The 14,478-nt window shown below is 44.5% G+C and overlaps 1 protein-coding gene across 20 annotated transcripts in view; it reads right to left on the reverse strand.

Annotated features, from left to right (window-relative positions):
- Positions 1-14,478, reverse strand: part of LOC116849610 (tropomyosin Per a 7.0102) — a 49,518-nt gene that overhangs the window by 13,307 nt on the left and 21,733 nt on the right. For 12 of the 20 annotated variants that reach the window (XM_032827011.1, XM_032826971.1, XM_032826946.1 and 9 more), the window contains 3 exons: positions 6,880-7,013; positions 3,823-3,940; positions 345-415 (listed from right to left, as the gene is read on the reverse strand). In XM_032827011.1, coding sequence (XP_032682902.1) covers positions 345-415; positions 3,823-3,940; positions 6,880-7,013 — 323 coding nt within the window. Of the gene's footprint in view, positions 1-344; positions 416-3,822; positions 3,941-4,765; positions 4,884-6,879; positions 7,014-14,478 lie in introns of all 20 variants that reach the window. The other 8 variants (XM_032827050.1, XM_032827019.1, XM_032826979.1 and 5 more) reach the window with 1 other exon arrangement.

Consider the following 14,478-nt stretch of genomic DNA (forward strand, 5'->3'; position numbering starts at 1 on the left):
ACTCACGCAGAGAGTAAGCAAGTCGACCAACCACAGTCGATGATTCTTCTTACGACCCGAGAATAACCGATTGGTCGACTCTCTTAAGTCTCACTGCTTACGTTTTCTCTGTGTGCCATTCGCTTAACGGTGCTGTCAAAAGTTTCACGAGCGGGCACAACGGAACGGGAGGCGAGCCACGAAACTCGCGATCCACCAAGCGTAGAGCCCGATAAAAAGGGGTCCGGTCGGGAAATGGGGGCGGGGAGGCGGAAGAGGGAGGGGAAGAGATATATAAACAGAGGAGGGAGGATCTCTCGTTCGCACTGCGGGCGAAAAGCGCCGCTAATAAAAACGATGCTTACGACTCTCCGGCCTCCGCACGCTCCTCGGCGCGTTCGAGATCGGCCTCAACCATGGCCAATTTACGGGCGACCTGTATAAACGACACATACATACACGGTTTCTAACGTGTGTGCCCTCCTCCCCTCTGCCTCCTCGCGGCGACCTCGCCGCCTTCGAAAACGCGAGGCGACGTGGACGGCACGAGAGAAGCACCAACGCGACTCGCCGTCATCGTCGTCGTCGTCGTCGTCGTCGTCATCGTCATCGTCGTCGTCGCCGTCGTCAACGTGTCCGCGATTGGAAGAGTTACGGTCGGCACAAGGTTGCTTTCCTTATGCGCTACAAGTCCGTGGAGTCCGTGTCTTTCAAAACGATGCTCCCTTCCTGTCTTCGCGATGTGCAATTTGTTACGCTCTCTATGACCAATTTACTAATATAAAACCATCCGCTCTCGAGGACGCAAGATCGAAAGTTACGATTTTCAGCGGACGACCCAGTCGAATAGTGTGAAATAAACACGAGACAAGGATACTCGAGAAAATCTGTCATATCAATCCATATGTAGTTGATGAAATTTTTAGAGAATTTACTTCATTGCACGCTCTAACTTGTGCGTAGCTCTTCCCGAATTCGTGTCCGAATTAAAATCGCGTTATCAACGAAATTTGGTTAATGTAACTTTTATATGGAATATATTTCTGCTATATTCGCGCGTTTGAGCTTGCACAGTTCTCCCCGAATTCGCTACTTGAAATTCTGCAAATGCAGCGCAACTTCTTCCAATCGGGCACGCAAAGCCCGAGCGAACGAACGATCAGGAACGCAGCGTGCAGGTCGCCGCTCGCGGTGCTGATCGATTCGTCGCGTAACCGCACGCAAAAGTGCGACGTGTGATCGGCGTTGCGCCAAGGGAAAGATCGCGGCGAGACGACGGGAGGATTTGCTCGCGGAGATGATGTTGACCGTAACTCCAAATGTCGACTGTATGTCAGCTCAATCGTCCTGCCGCGCGCTCTTTCACTCGCGCAGCGCAACACTTCCGCGCAATCGTGACGCAACCAATGTCGTGAGTCGCCAATCTCCCCTTAATTGAGAGATTTGCGAGCCGCGCGAATTCAATCAATCGGCGTTTCGCGCGTCCAATTTTCCATTCTCTCTTGTCTAACAGTCGACAAGACCGTTTTTTGCACGCGAAACGATTGGCTCGGAAGGAGCCCGGAGTATACGAGCACTCAGCGTCGCAAAATATTACGTGACGTTTACGATAACTATCTCAGATCTCGAGAAATTCCGATCGCTCTCTACGACGGAGTTGCGACACGCTTTCGCGCAGTCATCACACGTGCGAAGAGATGATAAAAAATAAATAAAATATAAAAACTAAAAATTAACGAAGACACATCGGCACACTCGGTTGCTGTTAGCGCTTGTTGTCGTCTCGGTAAGTCTCTGCAATAATGTGTGGACAGTTAGATCGTTAATTGAGATGTTAAGAGGGGCGATCGAGGGAGGAGGATAGTCTACTATTGGGAGTAAACTGGGAGATTCGAGCAACACATCGCGATAGGATCGATTCATACAAACTCACACACACACACACACACAGAGATCGCTAGTTAGTTTGCGTACGCTGTTAATTAAAGACATTTCAGCGGATCGTCGTCGGCTGAAGAAGATAAAATCGGTTGAAGTTACGGTGAACGAAAGAATTCAATCGAACTGTCGCGCACACCGAGAAAAAGAAGACTCGTCAACTCATTTGCGGCATGTTAAAGCTTATTCGCAGAAATAGAGCTATTCATGAGCTCTGTCTCATGAAAATAAACTTCATGCGCCACAAATAAATTCCCAAGTATTCTCTCCTCGATGTACTTCGCGGGGACTTTTTTTTGCGAATCTCCAACGATCTCGAAGAAAAAGGCAAAATCACGATCGGTATATCTCTCACAATTAACGATGAAATAGAAAGAAAAAAATAGAAACAAAAAAATGAGCAGGACATGCGTGCGTTGATGTCGCGAATGAAATGTGGCGACATACTTATTCGTGTGTGCAAAATTTATTTCGTACAAAAATTCACTTGATATTAATAAGTTGCAGCACGATTGAGAAATTCGCGGTGCACGCGACCGCCAAGACAGACGGCCGGAAAAGAATCTCGAGCTATCTGCCGGTATCTTATCCGGCGCTATCGCGCCGGAAAACCTGCGTATCATCACCGTAATTTCAACGTCACCGCACCACCTACCATCTTCTCTCTTTCTCGCCTCACGATTCTCGTTAAATTTTTCGGCGCACGTTCCGAATCTCGCAGCGAAACGGAACGAACGTCCTCGGACGAACACACAGAAGCGGCACCATCATCATCGTAGTCGTCGTCTTATCACAAGCACAACTGGCGATCTCAACGATATCGCTCGACTACGTCCAAATCGGAGAGTCTGTCGCGGCTCTGTCCGACCGACGCGTTCACGACGGACCGTTTCGATGATTACAACACCCGGCGGAAGGATGAACTCTATAAAGTGCGTTTTCCTTGTTTCGCGAACCAACCTCGAACTCTCCCTCGGGAGGTCTAATCTAACAGTATTATAATATATACATGTTTAACAACAGGAGTAGCAACAGCATTAAAATTCTATTTTAAGAAACTGGCACTTGAGAACGCGCTTCATCTTTTGGCTGCCCGATAGCGAGAAAAAAAACACTGAAATCACAGACATCTGATTCGAGATACGATTAAAGTCGCGCTCGAAACCACGTGACACTGCATCATTGTCCCGTACGCGCGTGTATCCACCACTCTCCTTCTCTCTTTTTCCTTTCGTATCATTCGCTTCTCTTCTCCTCGCGTGACTCTCTCTCTCTTTCTCTTTCGAGATCCTCTACTGCGCGCGTAAAAAGTAAAAGAAAAAAAGAAGAGAAGGATCTTTGGAACACTGCACTGTCGTGTGAACACGTGAAACTCTTCTAACAACTTTTTCTTTTCCCCCTCCACTCTCTCTCTCTCTCTCTCTCTCTCATTCGCCGAGCTGGACGCGATGATCACACAGATCGATATTCACGATTCGTGTTTACCCTTTGTGCTCCTTCGAGACTTCACTCCGGCGGCGATGATCTTCGCCTGCTTCTTCGACTTCCTTTTACGATCGACGGCGGACGAGCTTATCGCGAGAGCGCGATCCGCGAACGAGTCGACGATCGAACGAGCGAACGAGCAACTAGCGGACGATGCTCGCCGGATGAAACTCATTTCTCGTGTCGCGTACGCTTCTGCCGCGGATAAGAATGCGCGTTTGTTTGTTTGTTTCGTCACGTGTCGCGAAGCACGACGGCGTACGACGTCGTTCTCTCCTCCCCGAACACACAACAGAGTAGAAGACAGAGAGTTACGGGGTTAGGCACTAGTTTGACTATCGACTAGGAACCGTTATCGTCATGATTATCATCGTCACTGCAGCCAACACGCTCGGCAGTAGCAGCCGCGGGCACGCGAACCTCATCGTATTTCTTGTCGGCTTCTTCGGCGAGGAACCTGGCTTCCTTCAGCTGGTTCTCGAGGGCGTCCATGCGCTCTTCGTCCGCCAAGCTGCGATTCTCGAGAATCTTGCGGGCGCTTTACAGGTGGGACACATGTCGAACGAAAGAGTATGCGATTAAAAATCAATCTAAATCAATCGGGTCGAGGAGTTTTTAGGAGATAGATATCGGAACGTGTGTGTGCGTGTGTGTGGTCGCGCCGACAGGCGTCTGCTCTGCTCCGCTCTGCTTTGCTCTGCTCAGCTACGGTGCACACCTGTGCGTCTACCTGTGAAATTGTACCTGAAAAGAGACCTGGGAGAGAAACTACCGATCATCCCGGACGCGATTCTTGGTACTCACGAGGAGCGACGTGTGTTTCTTAGCGAATGGCCGGCCTCTTCAGCCGCGCCGGAAATGGAATTTTTATTTCTTTGTCATCATCATTCATTTTTGTAGTAAATTGATTCACTATATTACATTTTATTATTTTGACGAAATTCATTTTATCACAATTCACTTCGTAGATCACATTTACTGCGTTAGTAAATTATTTACAAAGTGAAAATGTAGTATACGACTCATCGAAGCAAGAATGTAGCAGAACAAAATTTTTGCGAAAGTTTTTGAGCGGATGTGTCATGCTTTAACACATGAATATGATTTTATATACAAAAAACGAGTAAAAAATTTTACTTTTTTATAATTAATATAATCTTGTTTCAAAGTAGAATTTTCGGTTTTGTGAAAATAGATATAATTTCTCTGCTCTACAAGATTGCATTGAGACCTCGGAATATATATCCACGTCAATATTTGCTCAAGTTGCACCGTCGTGACGTCCCTACGATCGGTAGCTTATCCCCCGACAAAGGGAAACGAAGGGCCCTTCGCCCTTTTTTCGCTGGAGTACGTGACCCACCTCCTCGTATTTCTTATCCGCCTCCTCTGCGATCAGTTTAGCCTGCGCTAGCTGCTGCTCCAACAAGGATACCCGGTCGTCCTCCATATTGGTGCGGTTTTCGAGGGCCTTGCGTATCCTAGCGATCGATTATTTGTCGATTTTTAGAAACACAGGTTAATTCGCTGTTACAATTTCGCCTCCTTCCTCCCGGGCGCGATTAAGGCGAATACGAACGAAAATTCTGAGCCGTCCTACATTTTTTTTCTCGTTTCTCGAAGCGTCGTAAATCGACCGAGGTTTGCACGCGCATTTCAATTTCCGTGCCGCGATAGTCATGATAATCCGCTGCGCGACTAGCGAACGGGAAAATGCATATATCGATTATGGAATACACTTGACGGCGCTTCGTACGTAAGAAAGTGCCATGTGCCGCGGCGAGAAGCGCGGAGTACACGTCATCCCGTATCAACGGCGATAAAAGTGTGCCGATAAGCGTTATTTCGAGCATTTACGCACCGCGGCGAGGTAATCGTGATCGACGATTACACCGACAAAATAACAGACACATACAGTTATCGGCCGTCCGCGAGATATTAGATTCTCACTAAAAAAAAAAATGGTTTTGCGGAGCAAGAATGATCTACATACGAGAAATTAGTTAAGATGGATGAATGGTTAGCAAAAACGCTGCGAAATCGCGTGTGTTTTTGCATTTAATCGATATAGATGGTAGAGACGGAACTTCTCCATCTGTAAACCATTCTTGAAATTAGCAAAAAAGTCTCTCTATGGCGTTTATCCAAATCAAAACCGGTCACATTTTGTGTAAATATTGATTGTGAGAAACAATTGTGACTAGATAAAAAAGACAAGTTACGAGAGAAAAGCAAGTGTATAATCTTCGTCTAAATTTGCTTGCAGATATTGCTAGAAACTTTTGCATAATTTTAAGCATGTTGACTCAAGTGAAGTTCCTAATCGTTTCTTGAAAAAATTTTTCGTCGTGATCCTCTCTGTTTAAACGATTATTCACGCAACAGAATAAATAACCGGCGCGGTTTTCCGCCGGCAAAGTGAAGGAATATTAAAGCACGCGTCTCGCGCGTGTACTAAGAAATAAGTTATCGTCGCGGACACGCGGAATAGGTGCGTGCGCCGCAAAACACACGGCAGGATGTTGTGGTGCTCGACGTCCGCGAATTTACGTACCGCGAAGATATCCTTTGGCAATATGAGGAAAGGCGTTATCGCGAACCGCGTTGCGTTAAGTCGACGCGATCGTCTGCTCTTATTCTCGCGTCAATCAAACACCTACTCCTTCGTGTGTACCTGACGCGAAGGCTACAGGTCGACACAGCGATTATGGTCGCCCGGACGATTCTCGCACTTATCATAATTTCGCATTTATCGTGATTATATGCGCGCGGCTGGAATATTAAGGAATTACGTTTGGCTCTGTATCGGGCGCGCATTAGTCACTGCGAAATTGCCGGCGCACGTTGCATCGAGATCGTATTATTACGCCGCGGAAAGACAATCGGAGAGGTATCAGAAGAGTTTCTTCAGATTATCCCTCTTCCGTTCCGACAACCGACGGAGCACTCGTGCAGGCTGTCGTACGAAATAACAGAAGAACGATCAAGAGTGAGACGCACAGCTAAATTCCACAGGCGAACACACACGCGCTGATCACATCTAATAAATATTTCGATCAAACGTCGTGAATTATCGACACGTTCAGTTCGAGAAGTTTTTGTCAAAGACAATTCCATTAGCGTCCACTCTAAATCGTATACAACGTATAATACCTATACACTCTTGGTCGTTCTTCAAGTGAGAGGAAACAAAATACGGAACAATGAGCAATTATTTGATACCGACGCCAACAAGCATTGGTGTGCTCGCATCATCTCATGAATATTATCGATCCACTGGAATAATCATGCAGTGAAAGATTTATATTTGATACGCTGCTTGGATTTTTATGGATATTACGATGATATGATGTGACAAGTGGTATAGTTTGCGGATTATACGGTGTATAATTGCTCATTGTAGGTAATAAATATTACAAGGCGACTGTTAGGTACTCGCAGTATTTTTGGTCGCGGAGACTATCAGCGGACACTTACCGTTCGCTCTCATCGGCAGCCTGGGAGGCCTCCGCCAATTTGGCAGTGGCAGTGGCGAGACGCTCCTCCGATCTCTCGAGGTCCTCCTCCAACAATTGGATACGGCGATTCAAGGCGGCGACCTCGGACTCGGCCTGCAACACACAAGAGGAACCATGGCGCATGAAGCAATTGCATATTTGTTCTCTTTAGCTGAACTGTCTGAACTGATGCAATAAGTTAGAGTGAGACAAATATATCTTATTTCACTCGAACTTATTGCACCGGTTCAGCTAAAAGAATAGAGCTAACGTTGTGGAAAGTGCAATCGCGTCGTTCGTTATTCCGCAACGGTTATGGCACAGTGTATACACGATTGTCTGTATTATCTCGCTATCGACATTGACGTAGAACAATGCCGCTTTTGCGGTAATAAACTCGGACGGTTATACTCGCGGTAATTAAGGCCTCACGACGCAAGAGACGGGACGAGACGCAACGGAAACGACGAAATCAAACGAAGCGACGTGGTGGAACGAGACGGCTCTGATCCGCTATATCCTTCCTACGGGTTTCCACCCGCTGCGACATTGTAATTAGACGCATGTCGATGCCGGATTAGGTACAATCCAATCTAATGCGTGCAGCGCGTGATCGAAGCTGAACAAAGCATTCGAGCGGCTGGAGATCGCAGGGATCCCCACACTCGCGCATATATCAATGACCCGAGGGCCGCTTCACGTGCTGCATTATACAGTCGAACGAATCAAACGGATCATTGTGTGTGCACGCCATCGATTCCGACGAAACTTCCAATCTGTAAATACAGCGCTGCCTCAGCAAGCGCCAAGCAGCGAGATTCGTCGGCGGCAAGATAGAGGCTTCTTGTGTCGGGCTCGGAAAGTCGGATCGCTCATTATTAGATTAACGAAGTACAAATTGATTTTCCATGTAATCGATCGCGTTTGCGAATTAGTGGAAATTCGATCGGCCGATCGAGTCAGTAGTTTCAGTCGTTGGTTTGAGCGCTTCTTTTCAAAGATGTTTCTGAAATGTAGCTTGTAAAATCAGCACCTCAGCGCGAACGTATCTTCTTGCATTAATAAAGTTATTTTTGTTAAATGTTGTAACTTCGTAAAGTTTCTTTGAAGTTATATCTTTAACTTCAAGAAACATAATCTTCAAGATCATAATAAACATTTTTAAATAAAATTATAGACAAATACAATAATAATAAAAAATAAAATTATAATAAATTAATAAAGTTATATCTTTTCAAAGGTGTAACTTTAAAAAGATATAATTACAAAAGTAATCTTTATAAATATCTCTTTCCAAGTAGATGTCTTCCTTCAAAAATACGATTTTTTTTTAATTGAAAGTATTTATTTACAATATCTCGAAATCTGTAGTTTCAATACACTTGGGAATTTTTCCTTAATTCGTGCACGGAGAGAATTTTTACAGTAAAAGTTACTAAAAGATCTTTTACAACCGAAGAATAGATCAACATTCTTGCTACATGTTTATAGCGAAAACCATGTTCCTTGGTAGGATAGGCCTTATTGACAATCTATTTTCCTGGACTACTAAAAATGCAATAAAATTGAAAAGAAGATTCAGATGAAAAAAAAGTTAATATTCTCTATTCGTGAGTGACGTGAATTTTACGCAGTTTCAACCGTCGCATCCGCTATTGACGGATGAGTAAGTCTCAGATCGCAGACGAGCGATCAATTCCGGCCGTGATCACTTCCGAAAGGAACGACTCTCTCGTCGGGCACCGGCACGGAATTGTATTAGATGTAACGAAGCGTACGATTTTCACGGATGTAAATTACTTAACGGTCGATTACGCGTGTATCCGCGTACACAATTCCCGGGGCCCTTGTCCCCGTTAGCTGCACCTGTTACGATTGTGCGCCCAGCAAAATGATGGCCCTAATTCATTCCGCGCGCAGGGAACGCGTTCTTTCACGCGCTACTTTATTAACGATGCGTGAACCTCGTGTATTCACGGATTCGGCACGCCTACGCTCGTTTCACGGGGGCTGATGTCACAGCGAATTGACAACAACGATTGCGTAACCACTTGAACGTAACCGTGCTATCACGGACGGTGCTAACCACCAGTGTTATCCTCGCTCACGTCTATCGCCGGCGTCGCCGATATTGGGCGTCGTAATTCCTATGGACGCGATCCATTCGATGTTACAAACGCTTTGGAGAAGTTCCGGCCTAACTGCCGTGGCGTAAGGAAGTATTGGAACCTATTCGGGCGTGTTCTGTGATTTTTTTGGAAAATATCTCGCAATTATTTCCAAGGAACACCAAGGATCATCTATTATTTGGAGAATGACTTTGTCAGATTAACATAACACACATATTTTCACATAGAATGGTGTTGAAACAGAGATCTTATTAGGCGTCTAGAGCTATATATATTGGAAGAGAGAGAGAGAGAGAGAGAGAGAGAGAGAAGCTCTTTGAAGCGCTTAAAGAAAAATCATATTGGTTCATACGGCACTTCGAAGCATTTGTAGCGTCTGGATCGCATCCAAAAAATTGTCCAATGTTTTTATAAATAAAATGAAAGACGATCGCCGTTCTGCTTCCGATCACGCGGAAACAAAATTGGCCGTACCAACGGGTGTCTAAATAGAAAAAAAAGAGAGAAAAAAATCTCGCAATCTTGGTATGTCACCTACAATTTCCTATAAAATATTTAGATTTATTCCAGAAGACTCTTCGGGTGGGTGTTCCAATTGCATGTCGCCCGAACTTCCACGACGGATTCGCGCAAATTCAACAGTCGTAAAAGCCGACGAGCTGCTCGCTCTCATTCTCTCACCGCTGCACATTTCGCTCCGCTGTCGGTGTCGCGCTCGATCGCGCGTGCCACGCAACGTTACGCACGTTACGCTTTTGTACTGCATTTAGGGGTCGTCTACAATGCGGTCGCAGTTACGCGTTGAAGTCGCAGCACTAGTCTGGTCAGCTATCTTTTCTTCGCGCAAACTTGCGAAGAATGAAAGGTTTCATTGACGAGTTCAATGAGACTTTCTGTTCCTCACCAAGATTTAGGCGAAGGAAACAGGCACATGATGATCAGAGCAGGTAATGTGACTTTAAGACCACACTTTACTTGCGACGGTCTACACTGCAAACGACTCTTTACCTTATCAACGACGACGACGAGGACACGAGTCGACGCGAAATGCTGTATTCGGAGGCTTTGTAAACTGGCACGCCCACTCGCACTTGTGCGAGCGAACAGGTCGCTCGTGTTGCCGGTGATATCCGCGGTTATGTCGCCTAAGTGTGCCAAACTTCCGCCTCTCTCGTCCCCTTTCTCGTGAGCTTTCATTACAATCCATTTAATTCGCCGCGCGCGATCCTCCCGATCGACGTCGAGCGCGATCGCGACTGTCAACGCAACAATCGCAACGAGACATTTGCAAATCTCGCAGATGGATGCGCGAAATTCTCTCCTAACGATTCCGCAATCTTATCTCATTAGTGTCTGTCCCTGAAATTATCTGATTTCTAAAGATTTCTGAGGAATCGCAATGTAAGGCAAATCCGACTCTTTCTTCTTTCTTTCAATATATGGCTCCAGATGTCTAATAAAGCGATATCCCAACACCACTCTATGATAATTAGATGACAAAGTTTAAAGCCTTTTTGAAAATAATGCAAAGTATACCCAAAAAACACAAGTTTGAACACGTCCTTACGTAGCGGCAGTTAGCCCGAAATTTCAAACTCGAATATGTGTATGCACTCTTATCCCATTAATATCTGTCCCTGAAGTTATCTGATCTCTGAAGATTTCTGAGGAATCGCAATGTAAGGCAAATCCGACTCTTTCTTCTTTCTTTCAATATATGGCTCCAGATGCTTAATAAAGCGATGTCCTAACACCACTTTATGATAATTAGATGACAAAGTTTAAAGCCTTTTTGAAAATAATGCAAAGTATACCCAAAAAAACACAAGTTTGAACACGTCCTTACATAACGGCAGTTAGCCCGAAACTTCAAACCCGACTCGAGTGTGTGTGCTCTGTCGCGCTTGTAAATAAATTCAGTTCAAGGTGTCGCGCGACGCTCTGTTGTGTAAACTTCTGCCGGCAATAGGAAGTATCCCGATGGTATACCCGTCATGAGACGCCGAATACCGGTGAGATATCGCTTTCGCGAGACCACCACTGCTGCTGCTGCGAATCAATAAAGTCTCTCGCTTTATCGCGCGAGATCTTGCCTAGGCAACAATAAATCCGTAATTGAATCACCAGGCGCGATACGGTGCCGTGCCGCCGTCGGTTTATCGCGGCGGTTACGTCGTCGACCGGCACGGAGGGGTGGGGGGAGGGGAGGGAGGAAAAAATTGCGATCGAGATACACCGCCGGTGCACAACGGCGGCGGTGCACTTCATCGCTCGGTGACAAAAGCTCATTAGTGCGGCCTGAGCGAGCCTATCCGCTGGCCTTTAAAACGCATTGCGCATATTACCGGCGGGTGCATTACTCTGTCGCTGAGTGCGCGCTGGAATTCTGCAATGGACTTTCGCCAATGCGCCGGAAAACGAGCGAGAGCGCACGCTCCGCGTTGCATCGTGTGAAAAGTGACTTTCCGCCGCGGGAGGGAATTTTGTACCGATAGTCACTGCTCGAAACTTGTCCGCGTTAACAGCCAATACTTGAAACTTGTTTCATGCGATAAAAATACGCAGACATAAATTTAGCGTTAGATATTAGTTTTTTTACTTGAATTACATATAATTATATACGTCACGTTATATTTCTAATCACGATTCGGTTGAGGAATTTGGACCTAGCAGTAAACTCAAGTCTGAATATCTCACCTGAGGTAAGTTTCAAGCAACGACTATGGGTATGCTCTTCACTTGACGCTGCAAATGCTCCGGAACGCCGTATAGACCAATCATAATCGTCCTTTACGCGTTCCCAAAGCGTTTGTAACATTCAAGTGGATCCTACTTTGTTATGGGTCTCAATTTCAGCCGTTGATAAGACTGAAGCAGGTGCATTTAATCTTTGATATGTTATCAAGGTCCACAATGGAGCCAATTTTAGTCTTTAAGTTCCTTTTTTGAAGTTTTTAAAAAAAACCGGTATTTCGTGATTTTTGTTCTCTTTTCAGAGGTTTTTTCCCGAAAAACGAAGAGAAAATAGTGTTCTTTTTCGAGATAAATTTATTCTTACTATTTCTTCTTTCTATTTTGATTAATGCTATGATAATGGATTGCGTATAATTATAATAAATATTTTTTAGATATTTTTTCTCTCAGTGTGTATTTTTTAGGATACACAATACAATCTAGGTCTGTTAGACCCAGGCAACTACCATAACTTTGTTGAAAATCAATATTTTTGAACACATTTTTCTCCAGGAATACAGATAAGCTTCAGCTATAAGATGGTAGCGCAATAAAGATCAGAATCTGCAAACAGATTTGCGCTGTCTTGAAATTTCTCTGGAATCTTTACGAAAGCTGATGAACGATTAAGAGTTCGTTCGGGTCTCACATTATATCTGCGAATTAAAATCTCGAATATAATAACGCGAGGAACTGCTTCATCAACATCACGTGACTCATACAATTAAATTCGTTATCTTCCAGACGCTGCAGGCCTTTCACATTCAATTTGCATTAAACGCCAATATGACTTGATTTCAATATCATAATGAGGACAGTGCATGATATAGAATGAACAACAGCACGAAGAACGATATCGTTAACTTATTACCGGTTGTCAATGCCGATACAAGGCAATATAGAATGATGTCTAACAAGCGACCTGTAATCCCTCTAGTAAATTAATGATATAACGATCGGCCGTGCTTTCCCCAAGCGCAAGACTACAGTTTTCAATTAGGATACGACGACCTGTCATTTTATACGACAGGATATTGAAACGGTCGGTGGGCTTCTTCGATACGGTTCAGCGGCGGAATGAATGCACCAGCATTTTGTTTGCGGGAGCTGACGCGAATATCCACGGGATTTTCTCTCAGAGCGATGCAATTGACGCGCCGACTCCAAGTACTTAAACGCGCGAGACACATGATTGATAAAAAAACAACTACGCTAGTATATCTGAATTTTCTTTTATTTGGGGATCAGACGGAAAACTTGACTATAGAAACAGAAAGATTCTCGCAGGTGATTTCTACTCAGCTAAAATGTTATTTCAGTTATCTCAACCAAGTTTCGAGACTTCTGGGTACTTGCAGAAATTTTTTATTGATGACATCAGAGGCGAGCAATGTACGTCCAGGATTCTGGCGTGCTATTTCCAAATGAAAAGATATCTGTATGACAGAATGGATTGCTTGAGCACACTTGTAAAATGCTCCTATCTCTTTCTCTCGTGAATTAATAGCTGCAAAGTTAACGTGACACACAAGTGACTTCCCTCTTTAACCTATCTTTCCTCACAATTTTGCTATTCATTTTACGGTTATTTATTAATTATCAAGGAAAAGATTTTCAGAACATTTTGCAAGTGTACTAAAGCGATTTGTTCTCTTATACAATTATCTTTTGGTTAAAAAATGACACGCGCAAGAATTTTCAGCGTGTTATTTCTCGCTTCTGGAGGTCACGATCCAACATAATCGCGACGAGAAACGCTTCTCACATTTATTTTACTCTTAGGGTAAAATTTAATAAGGCTTTCTTTCAGGAATGATTTCTTTCGAATCTCTAAACTTAAATTTAGATATCTAGATCTTATAGATTCAGATTTTTAGATTCAAATTTTTTTAGATTTAATCTCAGATATTTAATTTTAGATCTCTAACAAATTAGGGTAGGATCCACTTGAAGCTACAAACACTTTGGAGCGCGCAAAGAACGGTTGCTTTTTGTAAAGCTGTGAAGCATTTGCAGTGTCAAGTGGAACTCATCCTTAATGCAGCCGAATGTTCAGACAAATGTTTTTTGGCTACAGTAATATTGATTCTTGTCGGCGAGTTTTTCGTCTGGTCTCCATTCAGTTGCCCGAACTGATATTTTTTTCCCCGTACACGGTCACTGATGGGGAAAGGATGCGATTAATACTTAACACATCTCGGTGTGTGTGAAATTGACGTTAAGTCCCGGCGACAGATTTTTGCACTCGGTGACGAGCGAGACAAAGTGTAACGCGCGATTGATGAGTATTATTAAGCGGATGAGTGAAGTATTTCAGCCGTCAGAGCGTTCGTCGGAGGCGCCGATGCATTTTCGAGGGAGGGATCGGAAACCCTCCCTGGAACTAACTTCAAGTGTCTCGAGTGAATTATCGATTCACAGACGCGACGCGTCGATTCTATACGCCGGACCACCATGTATTTTCATGACTCACTGCGTTTCACGGTAGAACGCTGAATTTACATATAACTGTGCGTCATTGCACTCGGACTGCCGCGCAGTCCATTCGGCCCATTAAAGTTCCGAAGAATAGTCAACGACCATTAATACGGTAGATAAATTGCTGTCCGGTGTGGTGGGATCTCTCTCAATGGATTATAAATTTCAACATTTCAGTACTTCGGTCTGAAGGAGAGAGAGAGAGAGAGAGAGAGAGAGAGAGAGAGAGAGAGAGAGAG

Source organism: Odontomachus brunneus, unplaced genomic scaffold (assembly GCF_010583005.1).
Source record: "Odontomachus brunneus isolate Ranch 3 - 2012 unplaced genomic scaffold, Obru_v1 Obru_scaffold_005, whole genome shotgun sequence".
Classification (NCBI taxonomy): domain Eukaryota; kingdom Metazoa; phylum Arthropoda; class Insecta; order Hymenoptera; family Formicidae; genus Odontomachus; species Odontomachus brunneus.